This window comes from Culex quinquefasciatus, chromosome 2, assembly GCF_015732765.1.
Source record: "Culex quinquefasciatus strain JHB chromosome 2, VPISU_Cqui_1.0_pri_paternal, whole genome shotgun sequence".
Classification (NCBI taxonomy): Eukaryota; Metazoa; Arthropoda; class Insecta; order Diptera; family Culicidae; genus Culex; species Culex quinquefasciatus.
In genome coordinates, this window is record NC_051862.1 from 82,329,170 (window position 1) to 82,355,645 (window position 26,476).

At 38.5% G+C, this 26,476-nt stretch overlaps 2 protein-coding genes across 2 annotated transcripts; one reads left to right on the forward strand and one right to left on the reverse strand.

The window, feature by feature from the left end:
* The first annotated feature begins 8,269 nt into the window (after positions 1-8,269).
* Positions 8,270-13,174, forward strand: LOC6045704 (WD repeat-containing protein 35). The gene is made up of 7 exons (XM_001862976.2): positions 8,270-8,427; positions 8,588-8,990; positions 9,043-9,491; positions 9,547-9,940; positions 9,997-10,100; positions 10,865-12,689; positions 12,751-13,174. The coding sequence occupies exons 1-7, from the start codon at positions 8,404-8,406 to the stop codon at positions 13,110-13,112; spliced, it is 3,561 nt and encodes a 1,186-aa protein (XP_001863011.2). The 5' UTR covers positions 8,270-8,403; the 3' UTR covers positions 13,113-13,174.
* LOC6045699 lies at positions 13,141-24,287 on the reverse strand. Its single transcript, XM_038253181.1, has 6 exons — positions 23,849-24,287; positions 22,855-23,266; positions 22,031-22,800; positions 13,937-14,171; positions 13,795-13,881; positions 13,141-13,741 (listed from the first exon to the last, which is right to left on the reverse strand). The coding sequence occupies exons 1-6, from the start codon at positions 24,205-24,207 to the stop codon at positions 13,160-13,162; spliced, it is 2,445 nt and encodes an 814-aa protein (XP_038109109.1). The 5' UTR covers positions 24,208-24,287; the 3' UTR covers positions 13,141-13,159.
* Positions 24,288-26,476: the final 2,189 nt, after the last annotated feature.

Genomic DNA, 26,476 nt, shown 5'->3' on the forward strand with positions numbered 1-26,476 from the left:
CGTACACTTCCATTGCAATCGCTATAACTGGCCACTTCCGGATGTTATTCTTCGAAATTCATTGAATTTTCGGTTAATTCAAAGTAAAATATTGAAATTGAAAATGACAACGTCAGAAAAATCGCGTCCGAAAATTCCTTCTGAATTCCTTAAGTTTTGCCACATATTCTATTTGAAGAAATGTTTATGCTAATTAAAGCATAAGAATGGAAAAAAATATCTCAAAATTATTATTATATTGAGGTCATTCTTCGCCAACTCACACAGCAGTTGCCCTGATCCCGCTTCGATTTTCGTTAAACTTTATCCTAAGGGGTCGTACCGCCCCTCCGTCCGTGTGTTAGGCTTATTTTAAAGGTTAACTTAAATTATTTGGAACTTTTTTGTGTTTTTTTTCATGAAAATCACGTTTTTCAGAATTTTGAGTACGCTATCAAATCGGGTGTCCAATTTTACATAAAAGTCCCTTTGACACCAAATTTCCATCTCATGACATTTTCAGGCTTAAAAATATTGAAAAATATGATTTCAAAAAAACGGACCTTGGATTCGTGATCGGGGACAAAAGTTACCTGTTAGGACAAAGTTTCCCGCAAATCAAAGAGGGGTTGGAGCATTATATTGAAAAAATGGAAATACTCACAATTACAGAAACACGAGTTAATTATTTCAACAGATTTTAATTGGGTCCTAAAATGAAGTTTAGATTGCTGATATTATTGTTCACAGCGATAAAGCTTATTTTTCTGAGTACAATGACCCTTTGTACGACCATAAAGAGCTTAAAATGGATTTTTAAATCAATTTTGAAAAATTAACCTCGCGGTCCTTCTTGACAGAAAAGCTCCTACTTGACAGGTCGTTCCAAGGGGACCATAGTTGATCCATCGAAAAAATGTTGTCTTGCCAAAAAAAAAATTTGCATTAAAATGAATAAAAGTGATCAGAAATGGTTTTTAATCGTGTTTTTTACCGTTGTACATAAAAATGGGCATAGGGCTTTAGTACCCAATTAATCTCTTTTAGCTTCATAAAATAGCATAAGGCTTTCTAGGCTTGGTGAAAAAAATATAATTTAACCCAAAAATGACGAAGTTCTCATCACAGTGTCCTGATGCAAACAATGATCGAGCTCGAGCTGTCACAGCCATGCGAAGTATGATGGCTGACATATCGTGCTGACATAACCTGATGCAAACAATCGTCCAGCTGTAATGTACTGTAAATACTTTGAATGTATTGGTAAATTTCTGACTAGAAATCCTTATACGGCTTTTCAAGAACTTTTAAAGTTTGAAAGATTTAAAGAATTCGCAAAAATATTGCTAAAGCAAAATAAAAATGGTAATTATTATTTCGAGGGAACACATTTAATACTTTAAAAAAAGTTGGAATTTAAATTTTTTATCATAGCATTTTTAATGATTATTCAATCCTTTTTATGCGTTATGAATAAACTTTTTTTTTAATAACTTCATTAACAATATTTTTTAATTTTAGTTATAACATATAGGGGGAGAGGGGGTAATATGCACCCCCTAAGGGAAAAAAGTGAATTCTCGACCATTACAGCATTACTGTGGAAGAATTTTGTTCGATGTTCTAAAACAACTATTATTCTTCGTCATCCATGTGAAAAAAGTCTTAAAAAACCACAGAATTGTTCGAAAATATCAAATTTCTAAAAACATTTTTGATTCATTTCAAACAACACTGCGGGGCAATATGCACCGCAACATTGGGACAAAATGCACTACAACAACGGGGCAAAATGCACCACAACATGGGGCAAAATGCACCGGTTAAAAGCGGTTTTGACTAGTCACCACTAGATGACACCGCTGTTTTTACAAAGGAGCTTCACAGCGGTGCATTTTGCCCCGACCACACTTTTTGCAGAAAATTTAATTAAAAATGCATTGTTTGATGTTTTTGGACTCGTCTGTCTATAGAATAATGAAGATTATGGCTAAAACTATCAACCTCAAAACTTACAATATCAATAAATGCTTTTTATATTGTACAAAAATCATAATGAAAGTTCAATGAAAATTAGATGAAAACACAACATTTAAAAGTTTTGCAAATAACTTAAGCTGTTTTTATAATGTGATGCTCAAATTTTTCCAGCATGGTTTAGCAATGTTTAGCTTCCAATTTCTATGATTGTTTCTCCGGAAAATTCTTCCCAATATCAAGAAAAGCAGGGGGTGCATTTTGCCCCGGGGGTGCATATTACCCCCTCTCCCTAACATGATGGAATGAGAACAGATTTTGAGTCAGAAAATATGTGCAAAATTACCTCAAAGTTTGTTGATTTCAATCTTTTTATATATTTTTTCACACAAATTCAGATTTAATTCCAGTTTTTTAATGCGTTGTTTTTTAATGCGTTGTTTTTTTTTTTATAAAATTAGTCGAAAATCAGGGTTGTTCTAACTTATAAGAAATATTTTTGTTTTTTTTTGTCTTCTAGAAAGTTGTTGGGCTTGCCAAACCAAGGAATTTTGTCTAAGACACCAAAACTGAATTTCTCCATCCATGCCTTCTACAATCAAATTTAGAGAACGCAACTGAGCAAACTATTAAAAACTTGTTTTTTAACTTAGCAATTCATGGTCAAGATTTAGAGAAAAGTGATGTTCGGGCACTTTAAGAGCTCTGAAAATCGAACAACTTTATTTTTAACAAGTCAATTTGGACAAATGCAACCACTAAAGGGTAGATCTAACATTACAAACGCTGAAAAAATCAGGGGTATTTTCTTTTAAACTTGAGATATCTTTGTTTGAAACTGTTTAATTTTCAAGAGAAAAGTATTTGGGATCACCCTAACGAAGTTTGAAAATTGTCCAAAATTCTGCCCGCTGAATCTTAATCTGCCTTCAGAATTGATCCAATCTATCAAAATATCGATTTTTGGTCATATTTTGATTAATATTTTTACAAATAAAAACCCAAACTATGGGAAATATACCCATTTTAATCACTCTAAGCTGTTCGACCAATTCTCATCTTTTTTACCGTTTTCCGCTATTAAAACAACATTTTCAGATGTATCAACAATGGATCAACACTTTTATTTGTGCTATTTATTACTTTGGAACAGTCAAAAACACTTCATGAAAGCTGTAATTTATTATCAATGTTCTGTTAGGCCGATAATTGAAATAGGCTGACTAAAAATCGATGTTTTGATATATATTTTGTTTTTTTATTTTATTTCATTTTTTTTGAATTGCATTAATGATACACAAATAAAAGAATTTAATTTGAGTTTAAGTTGATCAGTGAAATAACAATTATCAACTTTTTTTCATTGAAGCCACTCTGCTAGTCAACTTTGTCAATGCAAAACTTTTCGAAAACCGTCATCAAAAGCAGCACGAAAGTTCGTCATTTCGTGCTTTGAAAAAACACAAAATTTCAATGCAAAAAAAAAATGTAATTCGAATTCTTACTAACGACTACCATCGTATCGTGTTACGGCAGTTAGTTATCCGAAGTCGATATTTTTTTGCGCCAATTTTGATTCAAATTAGCCTCCGTTAAGTTTGTGATAGAAAAAAAACAAAATGTGTGTGAAAAGCAAAATTACATCCAACATGTTAGAAAAGTTGTCACGATCATGCAAAAAAAAAAAAAAAAAAACAACTAAACATGCAAGAAAAAAAAATGTGAATGCGAGTTGTTTTCCAGACGGTGTTTAGACTGAGTGAAATCGTGATTGTGTTAGGAGACAGGTGAACCGAGATTGTGATATGTGAAGCTTTTGGTCTCGAAGAAGACAGACAGACAGAGTTAGAACGAGTGTGATTGGTACGAATGATCATGACAACAAACAAAAAAGTGAATAACAAAAAAAAAAACACAGAAAAAGTACGCAATTCAATGCAATTTTAAGTTTATACGTTCGTCTGTAATTGGTTCGCACCCCTCCCCTAAACTTTTGGGTGTGGTTGTGGGTGGTGAAATTTGCGTTTGTTTTTTCACCCCCTCCTACGCGTTTTTTTTCTACGTATCTAGTGGTAATGTACACTTAATTTCGCGATCTTGTATGCAAAGTACAGTTATAATACAAAAATCAACAAACAGCCCCCCTTAAGTAAAAAGTATTTTTGTAAGTGATTATTATCGGACATTAATATATGTGTATTATTATAATTGAATTAATTGAAAACAAAAAAAAGGTTATTATATACACTGTAGCATCTAAGGCAATTATACAAGCGAAATAAAATATAAGGAAGAAAAGTAGTAGAAAAATGATAAAAATAAAAAAAACTTAACTGTGAAATTTAAACCTTTTGTTGTTTTATTATGATTTTCCATTTTTAGTTTTTAAGGTTTTTAAACAAAAAATTGGTAAGTTTTTTTGCGATAATTTGTTCAGCTCATCTTTGTTAGTCTATTGAAATAAAAAAACCGTTTTTTAAAAAGTCACATTAAACACCAAATTCAGTTCTAATTATTCCTCAGGCTGGTTAACGGCTCCCTTAAAGAAATTTTGTTTATTTTTTTTACAGTTGCAATGGAAATCAAAAGGACATTTTTGTATTTTTTTACAAATTCAAATTAAATTTTCGTATTTTATTTTTGTGGTTTCTAAGAATTTACATTGAAAACTTTATAAAATTTGGCTTAGAACGTCGTTGGGAATACTTTGAAGTTTTCTGTTTAAAATAAATTAAAGGCTTATTACATCTCAAAATTTAAAAAAAAAAAGATTTATAAACAATATTGCGCAATTTTCACTAACTTGGACTTATCATTAAATTATTGCTATCGATCGCACTATTGCGAATTGATTGTGAATTGCCAAACTGGCTGGAACTGGAACTGGAAAATTTAAAGTTTCCTCAAAAATGATCAAAGAGAGCCGAGGTTTATCGCTTGTTTTTCAGCTGTCACTCGCAATTTTGAATTGCGAAAGTTCAGTTTGGTGGAAACTGCGACTGCAAAAGTAAATAAACAACGATTGGTTGCCTAGATTTTTGATTTTTGCTGTCAAAAGTGCGAGAGAGAAATGCGGGCAAAATCCATGTTACAGTGCAAGGATCAATATTTTTTTTAATTTTCATTTTCAGAAATCCTTAGGTTGGAACTAATTTTGAATTTTTGTCTCCCCCCCTCCCCTTCAAAGTTGGCCCGTAAAATCGGGAAGCAAAACAAATATTAAAAAAAAACTTCAATTTTTATAGAAATTTGAGTGCAATCAGCTGAAACCAACTCAAAATGCATTCCCCTGCGTTTAGAATCATTTTTGGCAAGTTTGGGTTGATTTAAAAATCTTTATAATTTTTGAAACTTTTTGGTGTTTATTAAAATGCATTTAAATACTTTTCCATGTAAATGTTGAAACTATGGCTTTTTATTTCAGTATTTTTATTTCATATTTTTTTGCCTCTTCCCCCCTCGACCCTGGCCAGAGCCGAGGGACAAAAACTTCAAAAAATATTTGAATCGGCCTTTTAATAATAAAATGCCGCAATTATTTTTTTGTTAAAAAACATTTATAAATCTTTAGTATTATGTGGTTTACATTTTTAAATTTTTGAATTATGATTTTTTCGTTCATGTTTTTCTATTTCTAATATTTCTTCCAAAATTATCTGAGCAAAGTAATTATTTTAAGTTACAGCTTAATTAAAAAAAAAATTGTAAATTATTTTGTTATGGCAAAAGATTATGCAAATTTGGTCTCTTGATTTTTTCAATGTTCCCTAAAATGATAGTTTTAGTAAGAAGAAAATAATGATTAAATTACGTGATTTTGTTTTGATTTTTGTGCTTGACATATTATTCTTTTTATAAATCGGTTGAATTATAAATAAAGTCTACTTTTGTTACAGCTTAAGTTCAATCAATACTTAATTGCTCACAACACTGTTGAGAAACAAAAAAAAAAGCATAAATCGTCGTTATATTTAAGTAGCATAAAAATCGTGTACTTTTTACACTTGTAGTCATGCGCGTCGATTTTTTACAACTCATATGCATCGCCGGAAAAGCCCAATTTTACTAGCAAAACTTTTCATCAGTAGAGAGAAAAAAAAGCAGCCATTCATGTCATCCATGTCGTCATTAATCATGCACTTTGCTAGTAGAACTGAATGTTAATTTTGAAATACATATAATAAAAAAACTAAAAAAACGCACATCATTACCAAAAAAAGCAGCAGTTGAAACTTTAGTTACGAAACTCGAAATCGCAAAAAAAAAACACGAAACCATTTGATTACCAGAGAAATATAGAGAAAAAACGAGCTAAACCATTTCGAACGAAAAATAAACCAACAGTAACTAGCAAAAATATTAGCCCACATACGGAAACACTAAATTATTTACACCCGTGAACAAAAAAAACATAAATAGAGAGAAAAGCAACAATCCACAATAAATCCATAAATAAAAGAAAAAAGAAAAAAAAAACAAAAAAAAAATGACAGAAAAAGTTACGAGGGGAAGTCTGATGAATGTAATTGTGATAAATAAATCGATTCGAAATGCCATCTGAACAATGAAAATAAAAAAAAGAGTAAAAATATGTTAAAAGAAATGAGAAGAACAGAGAAAAGTAGTTTGATTGGTACGATTTTGAACGAATTCGTTGTGTCAAGTTGGAAACGTTTTGTGATTATCTGTGGTTAGTTTACGTTTGTTGTACTAGTGTGATAAATATATATTATGTAGTATTTGATAAGTTTTCTGAGGAGTGACTCATTTTAGATGTTAACGAAGTGTTTGTGTAGAATGTTGAGACTTGTCAAAGTAATTTTTTGTTGTTGTTTCTAGAGGTTTCATTTATTTTTTTAAGTAACTTTCTCTTACTTTTTTGTTTTTTGAATTTCGAGAACATTAAGTTTTCTTTTCAAAACTATCAAGTTACTCCAGATGAACCAAACAAAGTTGAGTAACTTTTCAAAAGTAGTTTTCAGAAGTCACGAAAAAAGCACAATTATAAAACAGATATTTACACAAACACACTGGAACTGAACACAATTTCGGAGCAAAATAAAAACACAGAATCTCACTTAAAATCCAAGCAAGGAGAACTTTTTAAAAACCCTAAAGGATTATTTTTCTACATAAAACCTTGAAGAAGTAATATTTTTTATCACAAAACTGGGAACGGATAATAATGTAAAAGTGACATAAAAAAACTAGTTTTGTACGAGTTTAGCCGAAAGAAGACGAGTGAGACCATTTGAGGGCAAGTTGCTGGAATTTTGAATGTTACGTAGGTGGGAGCGATGCAAAAAGGGAAACGAACAGATTAAATTAATCCAAGTATTAACCCATTATGATGTACTCAATCGAAGCAGTAATCTGTAAGTGCATATAGTATGTATAACCCCCTCCCCTTAGAGGTATCTCTCGTGTCATTTTAACCATTGTAACCAGTAGAAAAATTGTCGATCGCAAATTTGTAGCAAAAATCAACTCGAAGTTATCAATTGAATGCAGCTAAATTTACCTTTAAACTCGAAAAACTTAACCAAATAATAAAAAAGATTCAATGAACATTGTTTAAGAGTTTTCAAACACGTCTGAGACCTCGTTTTTTTTACTTTGAAACATACATTTACGTTGAAACCAAGCAACCAAGCAATTTGAAACTAAATCATTTTTGAGTGGAAAGTACCCTCTTCAATCTGTCAATTTTACACTCTTACAGCAAAACCTTCGACGTGTTTGAGACTTCTCAAAAATCTTGAATGAGTCTTTTCAGTGAACCATGCCACCACTCGCGATGTTTGTGTGCGGCTTTGTTTACTGACGAGCAAAAGGTAAACAACAACAACAACACTCACACACTAAACCAAAAACAAAATGAAGAAATCGAAGCGTTTTTTGGATTTCCATACTCTCGGTTACTCTCGAAAATAGTTACGTGACAAACAGACTCGCTTAGATAATAGCCACCGAAAACAAGAAGAAAAAATAAACCATAACGTCATAAACAGAAAAAAAAAGAAAATAGTGACAACACAGTGTTTACTAATCAATTGAATGATAACAATAAAATTCAAAACGAATCAAAGCCACCTGTTTGTTCGTCGACCCGAAATCCCAAACCCTCTCTGTTTACATTTCGCTTCGCGACCGTGCACTTGACCTTGGCCTGAACTGTTTTGTTTACATTCTGATGCACCACGTGTGTTGAGAGAGCGCGAGCGCGCGTGTATTGGTTGCGTCGCAACTTTTGCTATCTCTCTCTTCGTCGACGCTCTCCGTTCGTCGAGCCGCAATCATTATTGCTATGGCAACCTGTTGGAGTAAACAATCAACAAAGTGCGGCTGCCGTGGAGCTGTCAGGTGTGAAAAATTGGTGGTTTTTTGAGGATTTTACAATGAAAAGTGGCGGATAAGTTGTGAAAATCGTTTGTGGAAGCTTGCAAGATGTTTATTTACTTGAGTAAAAAGGTGAGCGAGTGAAGGAAGTGGGATGGTTAGGGAATTTGAGAAAGTAGAGCTTTTTACCGTTATTTCTGGAGCGAAAATTTGCATCAAACCTGGAAGAGTCCAGTTATTGATCTTCTTGCAAATGTTTCAAGTTGGTTTCAACTTTTTTCTTTCAAAAAAGATCGCCATTCCGAACAACACCCGGCTCAACTGCATAGCATGGAACAAGGAGCAGGGCTACGTGGCCGTTGGTGGCGAGGACGGCCTGCTGAAGGTGCTGAAACTGGAGCAGGCCACCGCCAGTACGGCCCAGTCGGGCAAGGCCCTTCAGCCGAGCAACCTGTCGATGAACCAAACGCTGGAGGGCCACAAGTCGTCGATTCACGTGGTCACCTGGAACGAATCGCAGCAGAAGCTGACCTCGTCGGACCGTGATGGGGTCATTATGGTGTGGATGATGTACAAGGGCTCGTGGTACGAGGAAATGACCAATGATCGGAAGAAATCAACCGTGAGGGGGATGGCGTGGACCAGTGACGGGCAGAAGATTTGTATTGTGTACGAGGATGGGACGGTTATTGTTGGTAGGTTGAAGATCTTTTGGCCTTGACTAGTTTTAATACAAATTTCATTTAGGATCGGTTGATGGCAATCGCATTTGGGGCAAAGAGCTTAAGAACGTTTCACTAACTGGAGTTCAGTGGAGTCCCGACGGAAGATTGCTTCTCTTCAGTATCAAAACAGGGGAGCTGCACCTGTACGACAACCAGGGAATATTTGTGATGAAACTGAACATTCAGTGCGTGTATTTGACCCCTTCGAAGAGCATTACGGTGGTTGGGCTGTGCTGGTACCACGATGCAGTATCGCCGAATCGCCCAGTTCTAGCTGTCTGCTATGAAAATGGTAAAATGCAGATTATGAGGAGCGAGAACGATGACAGTCCAGTAATTGTTGACACCAATATCCAAGCAATTTCTTGTATGTGGAACCACGATGGAAGTATCATTGCAGTTTGTGGCATGAAAACGAATCTTAACGATAAGGAAGTCAACCAAGTTCAGTTCTACACACCGTATGGAATTGTAAGTAATACTTTTTTTAATATGATTCTTATATCTGAATTATATCTCATTCCAGCACATCAGAACCCTCAAAATCCCGGGCAAAGAGATAACCTGCCTGTCCTGGGAGGGCAAATCCCTTCGGATCGCCCTCTCAGTTGATTCGTTCATCTATTTCGCCAACATCCGACCCGACTACACGTGGTGTTATTTCAACAAAACCGTGTGCTACCTGGAGGCCACCAAGGCCGAGGACACCAGCTTGATCACATTCTGGGACACCAACTCGAACCAGTGCTACTCGAAGCAGGTGGATCCCATCATCGGGATCGCCGCGACCGTGGACCACTGCGTGCTGGCCGTCGAGACCAAGATCAGCGCGAAGGAGTTTAGCTTTATGAGCGATAGCAAGAGTAAGGATTTTATGTACCAGCTGTTGGTGTGCAATTCTATCAGTACGACGGTGGATTGTGAGTAGTTGTTACAGAGTTGCGAAAAAGTGTCTTAATTTGGTATTTCCTTGCAGCTAAATACGTTGATTTGAGACCCAACTTCATCGCGATGAACTCGACGCATGTGGTCGTTGCTTCAAAAGATCAATTTTTACTGTGGCATTATCATACCCCAAAAGTAAGTCAACTGGTCTCTACTCCTATTACGGTCACGTTCAAAACATAGAATGGGCCCTATGTTTTGAACGAAGGTAAGATGAAAAGAAGTTTGCAAATGTCCTAGAAACAAGTTTCCAAAAACAAAATATAATATAAAGCTTGCACAAACCGTCTATAAGGTGCCTGGGTAGACACGACCCTCCATGCTTAAAAATGTCTGTGGCTGATTACAACGAGATACCACAATCGCAGCCAACTGTTCAACAACATTTGTTGAAACGAATAATCATCTGATCAATAAAAAACGTGTAAAGTAGGGGAACTATACCCTTTCTCAGCCTATTTCTATTATCGGCCTATCAGCACTTTGATCATGAATTACAGCTTTCATAAAGTGTTTTTGACGGTTCCAAAGCAATAAATAGCTCAAACAAAAGTGAGCAAGCAACTCTCCATTGTTGATACATCTGAAAATGTTGATTTTATAGCGGAAAACGGCAAAAGTGATGAGAATTGGTCGAACGGCTTAGAGTGATTAAAATGGGCATATTTCCCCTACTTTGTAACTGCTGCTGTTAACCTCATGCATGAGAAGATCCTAACATGAAATCTCGTTTCAACAATTTCTAAGTCAAGTGAACCCTTAGAAGGACTTCATTGAAGTCCGTATTTGAATTCAAAAGCTACCGTTTAAAAAAAACGAGTTACCGTTCAACTCCCACTAAAATCTTTATTTCTGAAGCGGTGACCTAAACTCAACTGTACATTTCTTCCATCTTCCAGGGCGCCTCAACGCTGCACGGCAACGTCAAGGCCAAGAAGGACAAAAAGTACCACATCGACGACACGCCGGCGCTGGACGTGCTCAACGATCTGGACTCGAACGCCACCTATGACATCCCCTCGAAGACCGATGCGAGCCAGGATCCGATCTGCTGCATCGCCGTTTCCGAGAGTTTGTTGCTGATTGGGCGCGAGTCGGGGCTGATCCACGAGTACACCTTACCGCATTTGGTGCTGCGAAATCGACACTATCTGCAGATCAAGTGCTACAAGATGGCGATCAACTGTAACTCGTCGAAGGCGGCGCTGATCGACTGTAACGGGTTGTTGACGACGCTTTCGCTGAGGGAGGGCGAGTCGGACGAGCAGGCGGCGTTGGAGGGTCGAATTGAGAGGAAGGACGTTTGGGCGATTTGCTGGGCCAAGGATAATCCGCAGCTGCTGGCGATCATGGAGAAGACGCGGATGTATATTTTGAGGGGTGCGGATCCGGAAGAGCCGATCACGTGCTCGGGGTACATTTGCAACTTTGAGGATCTGGAGATAACGGGGGTGTTGCTGGATGAGATTATTAAGGGGGGAGCTACGCCGAACGTTAAGGAGCACATTTTGCAGTTGAGGGTGAAGTCGCTGCGGGACACGGAGGACTTGTTGGTTCACGTGGGGATTACGGAGGCGAAGCAGTTTATTGAGGATAACTCGCATCCGAGATTGTGGCGCCTGTTGGCGGAGGCTTCGGTGAAGAAGTTGGACCTGGATACGGCGGAGTCGGCGTTTGTAAGGTGTAGCAATTACCCCGGGATTCAGCTGATCAAACGGTTGAAGAACATTCAGGTGGAAGCGCTTCAGAAAGCGGAGATTTGCGCCTTTTTCGGAGAGTTTGACGAAGCGGAGAAGTTGTACATTGACGTTGATCGGCGAGATTTGGCGATAAGTTTGAGGCAATCGCTGTGCGATTGGTTTCGGACGGTTCAGCTGTACAAGATGGGGCCGGGAATCTCGGACCAGCAGATGGAGCACGCCTGGCGCGAGATCGGGAACCACTTCATGAACATGCGCGCTTGGGAGAGCGCCAAGGAATACTACGATAAGGCGCATCACGTTGAAGGCCTGATGGACACCTTGTACCATCTGGAGCAGTACGACGAGTTGGTCGGTTGTATGCATAAGCTACCGGAGAAGAGTCCGAACCTGGCCAAGTTGGGACAGATGTTGGCCACCGTCGGCATGTGCGAACAATCCGTTGCGGCTTATCTCAAGTTGGGAGACGTCAAGTCAGCCGTCTCAACGTGTATCGGACTCCGTCAGTGGGGACTAGCCGTTGAGCTCGCCCAAAAGTACAAAATGCCTCAAATAAGTGCCCTGCTAAGCAAGCATGCTGCTCACCTGCTCCAGGAGGGCAAACTCCCCGAAGCTATTGAACTTCAGAAGAAGGCAGGTCGCTTCCTGGACTCGGCCCGTCTTCTGGTCAAGATGGCCGAAAGCGAAACGGAGAAAAAGTCCGACTTTGTCCGAATCAAACAGCTGTACGTGCTGTCCGGGCTGCTCGCCGAGGAGCATATCGAGAAGCAGATTTCACTTACGGGAGGTAACCGAGCATCGGTTCTGTCCCAAATGAACCCGGAAGATTCGGTGCTGATCGAGAACATTTGGCACAACGCGGAAGCGTATCACTACATGTTGTTGGCGCAGCGGCAGCTCAGGTCGGGACTGCTGCACAGTGCGGTCATCACGGCGTTGAGGCTGCGGGAGTACGAGGATGTGCTGGACGTAGAGTCGTTGTACGCGCTGTTGGCGTTGGCGAGCTGTGCGGATCGGTCGTTTGGTAAGGATTTGCTTTTTTCGACTATCATTTTTCAGAAGTATAACCTAAAATCACCCCGTAGGTACCTGCTCCAAGGCCTTCATCAAGCTGGAAGCGCTCGAGAACATCCCCGAGCTGCGCCGTCAGCAGTACGAGGAGCTGGCGATCAACATCTTCTCGCGATACGACCCCAAGGACGGCAAGTCGAAGAGCGTTACGTGCTTCACCTGCGAGACCCCGGTCGCGGACTGCAGCACGCTGTGTCCCAACTGTGGAAGCCACTTTCCGCCGTGCACCGCCTCTGGTCAGCCGTTGACCAACCCGACGGGGGCTTGGCAGTGCGGAACGTGCTACCACGTGGCCAATCCGTTGGAGATTACGACGCGTAAGACGTGCCCGCTTTGCCACACGGTGATCGCCACAAAGGGAGCGGTGGAGGTTTGAAGAAAAACGCCTACTGTGAAGTTTGAATTGTTTCAATAAATCTCATTTTATTTGATAAGCACAAAACTGTCGATGTACTTGTTGTAGAACCGTTCCTTAGCCTGTCGGCTGTTGAAGATAACCTTAAACTTGATACCGTCGATCACAAAGTTGAGTCTGAATTCAGTCTTTTTGCTTTTTCTTAGTTTAATAGGGGTCGCACGACCCCCAAAGCGATCGATGAACACGATCCTCATGTACCGCTCGGAACTCTTCTCATTCTCCTGAATCGTCTGAATCGCGACACAAATCGCCGCCCGCTCGCTCACAAACAGTCTACAGCTCAATGGTTCGCCCTCGTCACGATCCAGCCTAACCAGCTCGCCGTACTTGACCATTCCGCACTCCACGGCGCGATCGTCCAGCCGGAACAGTCGGTAGTTCTGCTTCACGTTCGCCACAAACTTGGCCATCTCCGTTTGGGTGATGGCAAGCTGCCGGAACAGGTCCATGTCGATTGGGAGGTTGCAGCTGCTGGCATCGGACATCCGCACGCTGAACCGCTCGAAGAACCGGCAATACTCGCGCAGGTGATCCACGCAAAGGTAGGTAAAGTCTTCGGCTTTCGGTGCGACCAGGTTGTTGAAGGTCTACAAAGTTTAAAATTCAGTTGAAGATTCTTTAGAAGTTACTTAAAAGTTACCGCTGGCGTTCGATGAATGCTGATAATACTGATTGCTCTCTTGAACTCCCTCAGATATTCGAAGTAGATGGACGAGAGGACGTCACCCTGTTAAATATACAAATTAATTCTGATTTAATGTACCCATTCGCCTCAAACCAACCTGCAGATACGCCTGGAATACTTTGCACATTTCCAGGGGGGTTGAGGCCTGGGCAATGTCCGGCAGAATTTGGTTGATGTGAAGCTGGTGCATTTTGGTGAACACCTCGACGAAACTGGCCACACCCGGCTTGTCGCGGGTTTCCCGGGGCATGTAAAAGTCCATGTTTGTTTGCAGAACGTGGCAGAACTGTTGCTGACAGGATACGAGCGTGGTGAGGTGGGCTTCGACGTCCCTGAAAGATATATAATTCAATTTCAAACAGAACTAGGAATTGTTACAAAATTATGGAAAGACTCAACCCCTTTTTTAATACCTTAATCAGAGGTGACATTGGGTGGGTGGGAGGTATTGTGTTCTAAAAATTTCAGCATGATCGCGAATGGCAAAAAGATCAGAAATCCGGAACAAACGGCAGATAACCGATTGTCGACTCAGTTCATGAACCTGCACTGCCGTTCTACGCATAATTGTCCCATGTCATTTTTGGACGATTTTGACTTTTTAACATTTTTAAGTTTAGTTTAGTTTAGTTTAGTTTACTATGTACTTTGTTCGGAAACTCATTGAAAACAACATCAAGTCTGTTTGCCCCATCGTTAAACTTCTACGCATAATTGTCCCTCCAAGTATTTTCTTATACGCAATCATTGGTTTTATGTAGCATTATGTCGTGTTTACCTGTTGTTTAGCAAGAGGATCACAAATAAGAGTGATACACTGCTAACTGGGGCAATTAGGAACACATAGGACGAATAGGAACCCACGGGACAATTATGCGTAGAAACACAGAAATCGATCGAAAAATTTTAATCGCGTTTTTCTCAGTTGCACTTTTTCGAACATGGGACAATTATGCGTAGAACGGCAGTGCAGGTCTCTTAATTTTCCGGGTTTCGAAATCACTTTGGCGAATGAGTTGCAACCTTGCGATTTCGATGTTGTGGCACCTTAGGAGGTGTGCTTAGAGGAGAAGCAGGTGCTGGAATGGCCAGATCAGCAAACCGATTACATATTTTTTTCCCGGGATCCCGGGAAATTTTGAAAACAGTTAAAAAACTATGTTTTCATTATATCTGCATGATTTTCAAGCTTAAAATCATAGAATTAGCTCATTACTATTCAGTGGTGTTAAACTACACTTCAATCTTAACTAGGATAGCAGTTTTTAGATAGCTTGAAAGATTTTTTTGTTCTTTGTTGTTCTTTGGTTTCATATCTAATATTTAAAATATCTAATCCAATGTGATTCAAAATGAATAAGTTTTTTATAAATACATTTTTTATACATATCATGACTAGAAAAGCATAAAAAATATTTTTAAATAACTAAAATAACAAATAAAAAGACAACATATAAAATTATACTAGTTAAATTTTAGATTAGTTAAGACATTCATGTTTTATATATAAAATATTTAACAAAAAAAAACTTAAATCGTTTCTTGGGAAAGCCGGTACCGTAAACTGGGGTCAATCGGGACACATGGGGCGAATTGGGACAGTAGTTTTAACCATGTTGGAGCACAATATTGTGATTTTTCTGGTTGGTTTCGGTTAGAACAGACCCAGACCAACAAAATGTGTACATCCATTTCCATATTTAAAAGCTTTAAGTGCTCTTAAAACTGCTGTCCCTATTCAGACTGTAGTCCCGTTTCGCCCCAGATTACGGTACTACAGTCTAAATGGATACTGGAGATTTTAGAGCAATTAATTTGGAGATCGATGTACTAATTGTTTTGTTCTGCCCCTGACATATTTGGGGGTGCACAGACTTTTAAAAAACATTATTAAATTAATATTTTGTAAAAATATCAACCGACACTTATTTCGTTGAGCTTCAAATGCTTAAAAACGCAATTTCTGATAGATTTCTATTACCGGAAATTGATATATTTGAATTTCAGACAAATTCACAGACATACACAGACCTGGGTGATGAATAGTGAGAATGTGTAACGTGATTTTCGAATGACCCCACTTTGTTTGCATCTACAAAGAAGGAGGCTGTTCAAGCGTAAGCATGACTTTTTTCTTACTGGTTACACCAAACATCAGGTGTCAAGCGTTACCGCTACCTGTATGTTTTGAAAAACACACCACGTGCGCCAGATGATTTACCGTAGTCGTGAACTTGACTTTACTTGTGACCAAAACAGTAACAGTAGTCTATGTTTAGTACTACACTAGAAAATTGTCGCGTTTCGATCGGTTAGAAGAGATTTTTCTTTTTTACGGGTGACGTAGAACTGCGGCTAGAGTGTCATTTTGCGATGTCACAGATAAACTACATGGCTGATTTTGGAATCCTGCAGCTCTTCCAGGTCCAGCGAAAAAGCATCGCTGATTCTAGCAAAGTTAATCCAACAAACAGAGAAGATTTTCACTAAACCGCCTTCAACTTTCTTAAGATTTCTTGACTTCAACTCCAGTTCCTCAATAGCCACACATTTTTCATTCTTGCAAAAAAAAACAATTTTTATTGATCGATAACAATACTCTCTACTTTTGGCGAACAGTTAATTGGTTCCACTTTGACAGTTCAAAATTGAGGCCGTTTTGCGAAACACTGTTCAGCACCCAGACATTTTTTCACAAACATTTTAAAAAAGTATGTGGCATCCCTGCTCCCACTCATCTTCCACGGCTCGTGGATGTAACTTCTTGAGGTCCTGGTCAATAACGGAGTAGCAACTGCGGGTGGGCACCTATGCTTATGCTTATGCTTAAATCAATAAAAAAAAATGTTTCATGAAAAATAATTTAAAATGATATTGTTTTATAAATTTAAAATCAAAAAGATATGTAGTCTTTTCAAAAATATATAAAATTTATTAAAACATTTTTAAAGCTCTAGGCAATTTACGGATCTCCTTTATAAATCAAATTAATGCTGATACCTAGTTTTAATCGGTCCTATTATTATCCACGCACCACCAAACCGAAGTGCGCATCTCTTCTGTTGCGCGAAAAAATCTGTTGCGCGGTACAAAAATTGAGTGGTTTGTCGTAAGCTGTGGTGCAAGGGGTTTTGATTTTTGTCTGCCTTCACAATAACATATGAAAACACAAAAGCTTATAGAACATTAAAAACCCCCAATGCTTAATATTTTATATTTTTTTCGGCAATTCCCGGTTTTGGTAAAATCCCGTGAATTTTGTCCCGGGAATTCCCGGGATGGACGCACTACTTATTACAGCCGAGAAGAAAGCAGCCTACGCCAAAAAGCACAAGGCGACGATAGAGAACGTGGAACGGTATCGGCAGGTCGCGGCATTCAATCTTAAGGCTGGATTTTCATGGATTGTGCAACGACATCGAGAGCACGAGCATCGAACCAACTCGATGCTCGTGGCTTGCGTTACTTCATTTAGCTTAGACACAACCCCAAAATCGACTTTCCGGAATAAGGAACACTTGCATGCAAGTTAACGAAGGATGGACAGATGACAGATTCAAACGTAAACAAAGCAGCATTGCGTGGCGATTGGAATTCCAGAACAACTTTTGAAATAAGCTGATGTTGTTCAATAAATCTTTTTCAAAAAGGCGTATGATTAGACTAGCGCATAATTTAACTAAACAAAGCAGCATTGCGTGCCGATCGGAACTACAGAACAACTTTTGAAATAAGCTGATGTTGTTCAATAAATCTTTTCAAAAAGGCGCATGATTAGACTAGCGCATAATTTAATTAAATAAAACCTTTTGCCTCATGTTCGTTGCGAAAAATCATGCAAAAAAGATGAGAGATAACTGAGGTTTTGCAGCGCGACTGTGTTTCAAATGTAGGTGGCGCCAAAATGAGGTTACTTGCCAAAAATCGTGTTTCTTTCTGCTGGATTGAAGAACAAAATTGCTTATTTCTCATGGTTCCCTGCATCAATCTTAATGAAACTGGTTGCAAAAGACGAGAACATTTTTTGAGCGCGCAGAAATATTTGACTTTTTTAAAAAAAAAAACATGTTTTGGGACACATAAAATTATTTTCCCCGTTTATATCAATGAAATAAACAGTTTTATAATTGATAACAGATGTGTTTACGTATATTCAACTATTTTTTATTGATTTTTGACAGACTTTCTTACCAAATAGTCCAAATTACTATCTTTTTCTAAATTTACAGTTTACTCATAGAAAAATCAAACAAATATTGGAAAGTTGTACACCAAATTGTTGGAAATATTTTTCTCATCCGAATCCGGCATAAGTTTAATAAAAATGTTGATTATGAAGGAAAAACACATTTTTCAAAAAAATCATAGGTTTACGCTATTTGTTCATTGGTGGCGACATGTGTCTTTTAGCTTAGCTGCAAATTCTCTATAGAGTGGACTAAAAATTGGAAAAATTTCAGGAATTTCAAAAAATTAAGTAATTTAACAAATTTTAGAAATTAAAAAATAATTCAAGAAATATGAGAAATTAAAGAAATAATTTAGTGATTTAGAAAATTGAGGAAATTTAAGAAATTAAAAGAATAAAGAAATTTAAGGAATTAAAAGAATAAATGAAATTTTAGAAATTTTTAAAAAATTAAGAAATTTTAGAAATTTTAGAAATTATAGAAATTTTAGAAATTTTAGAAATTTTAGAAATTTTAGAAATTTTAGAAATTTTAGAAATTTTAGAAATTTTAAAAATTTTAGAAATTTTAGAAATTTTAGAAATTTTAGAAATTTTAGAAATTTTAGAAATTTTAGAAATTTTAGAAATTTTAGAAATTTTAGAAATTTTAGAAATTTTAGAAATTTTAGAAATTTTAGAAATTTTAGAAATTTTAGAAATTTTAGAAATTTTAGAAATTTTAGAAATTTTAGAAATTTTAGAAATTTTAAAAATTTTAAAAATTTTAGAAATTTTAGAAATTTTAGAAATTTCAGAAATTTTAGAAATTTTAGAAATTTTAGAAATTTTAGAAATTTTAGAAATTTTAGAAATTTTAGAAATTTTAGAAATTTTAGAAATTTTAGAAATTTTAGAAATTTTAGAAATTTTAGAAATTTTAGAAATTTTAGAAATTTTAGAAATTTTAGAAATTTTGGAAATTTTAGAAATTTTAGAAATTTTAGAAATTTTAGAAATTTTAGAAATTTTAGAAATTTTAGAAATTTTAGAAATTTTAGAAATTTTAGAAATTTTAGAAATTTTAGAAATTTTAGAAATTTTAGAAATTTTAGAAATTTTAGAAATTTTAGAAATTTTAGAAATTTTAGAAATTTTAGAAATTTTAGAAATTTTAGAAATTTTAGAAATTTTAAAAATTTTAGAAATTTTAGAAATTTTAGAAATTTTAGAAATTTTAGAAATTTTAGAAATTTTAGAAATTTTAGAAATTTTAGAAATTTTAGAAATTTTAGAAATTTTAAAATTTTAGAAATTTTAGAAATTTTAGAAATTTTAGAAATTTTAGAAATTTTAGAAATTTTAGAAATTTTAGAAATTTTAGAAATTTTAGAAATTTAAAATTTTTTAACAAATTTTAAAAATTTAAGAAATTTAAGATATTTAGGTAATTATAAATATTAAGAAATTAAAGGAATTGAAGAAATTAAAGTAAGTAAAGACATATTATATATTTTTATATTTTAGAAATTATAAAATTTTAGAAAACTTTAAAATTTTAGAAAACTTTGAAATTTTAGAATACTTTGAAATTTTAAAAACTTTGTAAATTTATAAGTTTAAGAAAATTTTAATTTTTTTAGAAATTTTGGAATTTAAGAAATTTAAGCAAAATTTAGGCAAGCAATCCGTCCACGGCACGGCACGGTGCACGGCATCCTCCTGCAAAACAATGCCCAGAAATCCGGCCACCGGTGGACGGATTCCTCCTGCAAAACAATGCCCCGAAATCCAACCACCGGTGGACTAGTTCCTCTTGTCACCTTGGCCAGGCAATCCGTCCACCGGTGGACGAATTCCTCCTGCAAAACAATGCCCTGAAATTCGTCCACCGGTGGACGGATTCCTCCTGCAAAACAATGCACCGAAATCCAACCACCGGTGGACAAGTTCCTCTTGTCAACTTGGCCAGGCGATCCGTCCACTGGTGAACGGATTCCTCCTGCAAAACAATGCCCTGAAATCCGACCACCGGTGGACGGATTCCTCCGGTAAAATAATGCTCCGAAATCCAACCACCGGTGGATGGATTCCTCCTGCAAAACAATGTCCACCATTTCACCATGCAAAATCAGCTGTTTTGATTGTTGACAAGGTCTGGTTTGACAGATAGATTTGTTTCGTCAAGTTTCATTCCCATCCCGTACCAAGCGTTTCAAAGCGTTATTTAGGTTTGTGTCTAGGGTGCCGCTGAGGTAGCAAAAAGGCACTGAACGAGCATCGAGTTTCAATGCACGGACATTTTAGCAAAGCATGGTCGTGAGTATGCTTTCGATGTCAGTCGTCTAAAGATGCTCGTGCATTGAAAATGAAAAGTCGGAAAATCGCATTTTCGCAACTTTCCGGCGATGGGTATGTGTTTGTTTGTGCTTATACTACCATAAAATATCAATCCAAACCATTTTGCGATTTAACCTGATTGATAAAAATGAGTTTTCGGCAAAATATGACCACGAGCATCGAAAGCCGTTTTCGATGTCGGTCATCGAAAAATCCATGAAAATCCACCCTAAGAGCTAACGAAACGCGGATGTTTTACGAGAAGCTTAACCGATTCCGCAAAGGCTTCGTGCCATGAGCTGACGTGTGCAGGGTCAACGAGGGAAACCAGATCGTAAACAAGAGCGCGGTGGTGGATGCAGTTCTTGAACGAGCACCTCAACGGCGATGAAGCGAACGGAGACGGCGATGGAGTCAACCTTAGAGCGCCGCAGCTGATGAACAGTTCCCAGCACCTGATCTGGAGATGGTGAAGAGGGAGATCAGGAAGCTGAGAACAACAGAGCTGCCGGCAAGGATCGGTTACCCGGTCATCTTTTCAAATATGGAGGAAAGAAACTGGCGAGCCTAATCTACAAAAAGGGAGATAAGCTGGACTGCTGCAACTACCGTGGCATCACGCTTATCAACGTGGCCTACAAATTCCTCTCCCAGATCCTCTGCTGTCAGCATGGGGTGACATGCAAAGAGGTTCGTACCAAGCGGGCTTTGTAGTATGGACAGTAACTAGGCTACATCACAAAAGATAGCCGTCTCAGGTGGTCGCAGTGAACTTAACCCAATGCCCTTTGGGCAAAAAAAGCGGGATTCACTGGAGTGCGCGCTACCACGAACCAAATATTTTGTCACGGAAGATAGTCGAGAAATGTCGTGAGTACAACGTGCCCACACATCACATCTTTATCGATTTCAAGGCGGCCTATATTACAGTCAACCGCAAGCAGCTATGGCAGATTCCCGAATAAACTGACTCGGCTGACCTTGGATGGTGTGTTGTGGCCGGTGCGTGTCTCGGAGAAATTAGCGGAACCCCTCTGAATCCTGCCGAGGCCTGTTCAACATTGTCCTTGAGGGCATTACTCGAAGGGCGGGCATTGGCACGAGTTGCACGATCATGAACAGATCCTACCAGCTGCTTGCTTTTGCCGATGACATCGATATTGTGGCAACAAACTTGGAGACGGTGAAAGATGTCTACACCCGACTGAAGGTACTAGCAAGGCGTGTAGGACTTGGCATAATTACGACGAAAACAAAGTACATGAGAGGAAGGGGCTTAAAGGACGTCGGTCCCCTAAGCCTCTCCCCTCTAGCTGTGGATGGTGATGAGTTGGAGGAGGTGAATTGAGGTGGAAACGGCCGACAACGATACCAGGAAAGAAACCCGGACTTGTATTTTTGCTTGGAATCGTGCTTACTTAGGATTACGAAAGACCTCCGGAAGATCTGTAACCTAGGAAATTGGAGAGTAGCAGTTCAAGACCGAGAAAGATGGAAGCGACTTCTTGCTACAGCACGCGTACCTGGTGCGCTGCTGATTTGTATGGTACGTACGTCCTAGTGAAAAAATATTACCAAGTTAATGGATGACTTCTGGCTGATTTTGTTTTGTTGATGTTGTGAAAATCCTACTATCAAGAGGGTCGATTACAAGTCACGGGAATTGTGCCTCTGTGTACTCACCATTCCGCATCTTCTTCGTCCACCTGCTCTTCCTGCTGCAGCTCCTCGAGCATCAGCTGCGACGCAATCGAGTGTCGCCGCTCGTGCTCCTTGTGGGCGATAAACTCCACCGCCTGATAGTAGACGTGCTTTTCGCGCATAATGTGCACACAATCGGTCAGGTACTTGAGCCGGGCTGGATCGCTCGCCATCACCTGCAGGTCTTGCGTACCCGGATGTTTGCTGAACAGCAGCACTTTGTTGCGAGATTCCGTCCGGTAGTTTAGCTCACTGTCAAAGTAGTGGCCGCGGTACTCCAGTTTGGACTTTTTCTCCGTGTAGAGGAGCAACTTTTCGAAGATGAAGATTTTCGAGGTGTACTTGCGGCGTTCGTCGTAGTCGTAGACTGGGAGTTCCATAAACTTTTTGAGGTTCCCCTGGTAGAGGAGGTTGATAGGATTCTTTGGAGCAGACTTTTTGGTTGCATCTGGACGCAGGACTAGGGCTAGTGGAACATCCTCGTGGTAGGTCAGGGTTTGGAGTCCCGCAGATGATCCTGACGCAACATCTGGATCTGGTAGAATGTCACTCAAGCTGACCGCTGCATCAACCAGCTCTATCAAGTCCGACAGCGCCGATTCAGCTTTGCACAAAGCTGCGGCCTCTCTTCGGATTGAGCTGGTGTCCGCGGCTCGTAGTGTTCCCTTGTAGATTTCGATCAGAAGCAGCTTATACCGTGGCAATCGCTGGATTGGTTCAACCAGGAACTTGCTCAAATCTTGAAAGATGGTCTAAAAATTGAAATATTAAAATAACTTCACCACACAAACTTCACACCAACAAACCTGGAAGAACTCCGCATTGGCATCGCAAATCCGCTCTGAGCGATGCTTGTTCATGGCGTACAGAACGTAGCAGTACAAATCATCGTTCTCGATGAGTTCAGTAACCAGGTCAGCAATCCGGCCCGGACATCCGTCGCACAGTTCCAACCGTGGAAGCAACACATCTCGGTGCATCGCGTGGATCGCCTCGATGTTGGCGAAGATGTTGTTCTTCTGGAAACGCAGACTTTGAGGTAGATTCGGTTGGTACATCACAGGGATGAGTTGTTCGATGTATTCTCCCAATCGGATGACGTACTTTCGTTCGTTTTGAAGGAATTCTTCGACGGCATTTCGGGGACTGGGAGGACATTGTAATGCTGTTTGTGGTGCTTCAGCGGGAATTGGTGCGTAATAGCCCTCGTCGTCGTCGCTGCAATATGTAAAAAATAAAGTTGGTTAAATAACAATTTTCTTTAAGAGATTCGATAACTAACCTAATTATCTTATAAACTTATTGCTAATTATATTGTATTGCGGCACATTTAATGTCTTTAGATAAGATCATGCACTTTACAAACTCCATCAATTCCAAAATTCAACGCAACTTTTATTTTGCCCCTAATCGTTTCTGATTCGATTGACAGGCCATTTCAATAAGTTGTGATTTGGCGCGTTGCATCCAATTTCCTTATCGCAAACAATGTTTGGGTTTATCTGATACGGGTGATTAACCCCACAACCAGGATTTCTATCACTCAATTCCACAATGCCAAAACGTTGGATGATTCACGATTTACACAGTTTTAGCTACTGCTGGTAGAATCTGATCGTTTCAGAACTTTACGATTGATAGTGATAGTGCATTGAGAGGTTTGTCAATAAGATTTTGATTGCACTGGTTCAATGCTTATCTTGAGATTCAAAGTAAACAATATATTTATGACATTTTCAATTGTGTTTTGATGACTCATTCATGAAGTTATATAAAATTTTCTGATATTTGATTAATTACCTTATAAACACTTCATCATAAATATTATCACAATCTTCAAGATCTAGATTCTCGTCCACTAATTCACACTCTTGCGTTACAACTTTAGCCTGCACGGGCTTCGGTGGCACTTTTGGCTTTTCCACTCCACTTCCCATAACGTAATTCAGGTGTGAAAATTGTTCCGCCAACTTTTTCACGCTGCTCGTCGTCGATCGATCCGGTTTGGGGGAGGGTTCATTTTTCCCGGGACTAATCGCGTCTACCGAAATTCCACTGTCCCTCAGCTGAGCTTGGCTTAAAATTGCGATGAATGATTTCGTAGGTTTCAACAGTACACTTTTCGGCTTCGGTGGCACCGGCGGTGGGGATTTCTTCATGTTTGACGGTTCTGTTATCACCGAATCGCGATTAATCTCACACAGAGTTCAGTCTGGAAACGAACGACCATCACGCCCGGAAGACTCGAGTAGACTGGTGGTATTTACCTTCGATTAGATTTGATATCGTGCGTTGCGTTTAGAGTGGAATTGATTAAAGAATAAAATAAAACTCTTATCAGCCCAGCTGTCGGGCAGATATTGAAGGGTTTATTTGTTGCACATGAATGTATGTGTTTTAAAAGGTACAATAAAATCTTCAAAGCACACCGATTTTGGGCCAAATTGAGTTAAGGACGCCATTTTGTGCAACTCTCCATAACTCCCTTTTTGACCATCAAAGATCATCAAAATTCTATTTTAAACAAGATATACAATACCGGGAACCGTGGTGTAGGGGTGAGCGTGGTTGCCTCTCACCCAGTCGGCTTGGGTTCGATCCCAGACGGTCCTGGTGGCATTTTTCGAGACGAGATTTGTCTGACCATGCCTTCCGTCGGACGGGGAAGTAAATGTTGACCCCGGACTAACCTTAAGGGTTAGGTTAGTAGCTCAATCCAGGTGTAGGAGTCGTCTCCCTGGGTGCTGCCTCTTTGGAGTCGCTGATGGCAGTTGGACTAACAATCCAAAGGTCGTCAGTTCGAATCCCGGGGTGGATGGAAGCTTAGGTGTAAAAAGAGGTTTGCAATTGCCTCAACAATCAAGCCTTCGAACACCTAGTTTTTCGAAAAATCATAACTACGCTCCATTTCAACCGATTTTAGGAATCTATGACATTTCCCCGAAACCCATATTACCGAAGGGACATTTCCCCGAATGCCACTTCCCCGAAAAGACACTTCCCCTAATAGTCATTTCCCCGAATTCCATTTACCCGAATTTCCCATTTCCCCTAATCGTCCACATTCCCGAATGCCATTTTCCCGAATGTGCCACAATCCCGAATGTCACTTACCCGATTAGTCATATCCTTGAATAGTCATTTCCCTGAACGCCATTTCCCCGAACGCGGTCAAGCCGAAATGCCCGGTGCCCCGGAGCGCGCGCGCTCCTGGGCACCGGGCATTTCGGCTTGACCGTTCGAAATCATTTAACAGTCGACTCTCTGCTTGTCAATATCCAAGGGACCGTCGAGGAAGAGAATCATCAGATTACAGAACGATGCAAAATGAGGACTCGATTGAAAATATTTTTTTCTTGATACCCAGCTATGGGAGAGAATCATGGCAACGTCCATCAAACAAAAACATACAAATTTCAAACACCCTTTAAAGCTTCGTTTCGCCAAGCAAAATGTCTGTGCAAGCCATGAAAACTGAAAATATTGACAACCGGAAGAGATTTTTAAAGCATACAGTGACTGAAGAATTCATCGATAGATGGAGAATTATTGATATCTAGAAGATCGACAGCCAGAGAGTCGACTCTATAAGAAAAAAAAAAATGATGGCACTTTTTATCACATCAAACTACATATAATATTTCTTGAAAGGTTCGTATTGGCCTTGAATGATCAACTTTCTTTTTGGCTTCACTCAGAACAGACGTAGCATTTTAGGGGGGAAGTGGTGTTGGAAGGTTTGGTACTATTCATTCAAATACAATGAATATTGTTACAGACTTTTTTATATATATTCTCAAAACAAATACTTTTTTCTTATAGACATGATAATAATAATGCAATAGAAGTTTTGTTATTTTTTATGATTCAAAAACATACCGTGCGATTTTCGTAGTACCCCGTATCAGTAGAACCCAGTTCACACTGATCATTTTATTCACATTGCTGGTTTGGGATTTGGCGAAAAGTATAATCAACAAAAAATTGTACCAGCCTTATGTAACTATTTGTTCGATTTTTTGCATTTTTGAGCAAAATTTGAAAAAAATCCTTGCAAATTTCTCAAAAACAACATCTAATCATGCGGTTGAACACAAATGTTAATTGAACAACAAAAAATTTAGTAATTGGGTCCTAAAATTAAGCTTAAATTTGTGATATTATTGTTCACAAGAAAAATAAGCTTTACTAAGTACAATGACCCTTTGAACGATCGCAAAGGATTTAAAATGGATTTTTAATTCAATTTCTAAAAATTCACTTCACGGCCCTTCTTGGCAGAAAAGCTCCTACTTGACAGCTCGATCCAGGGGGGCCATAGTTGATCCATCGAGAAAATGTTGTCTTGTCAATAACTTTTTTTTTGCATAAAAATGAAGAAAAAAAAGTTATCAGAAATGGTTTTTAATCGTGTTTCTTACCGTTGTT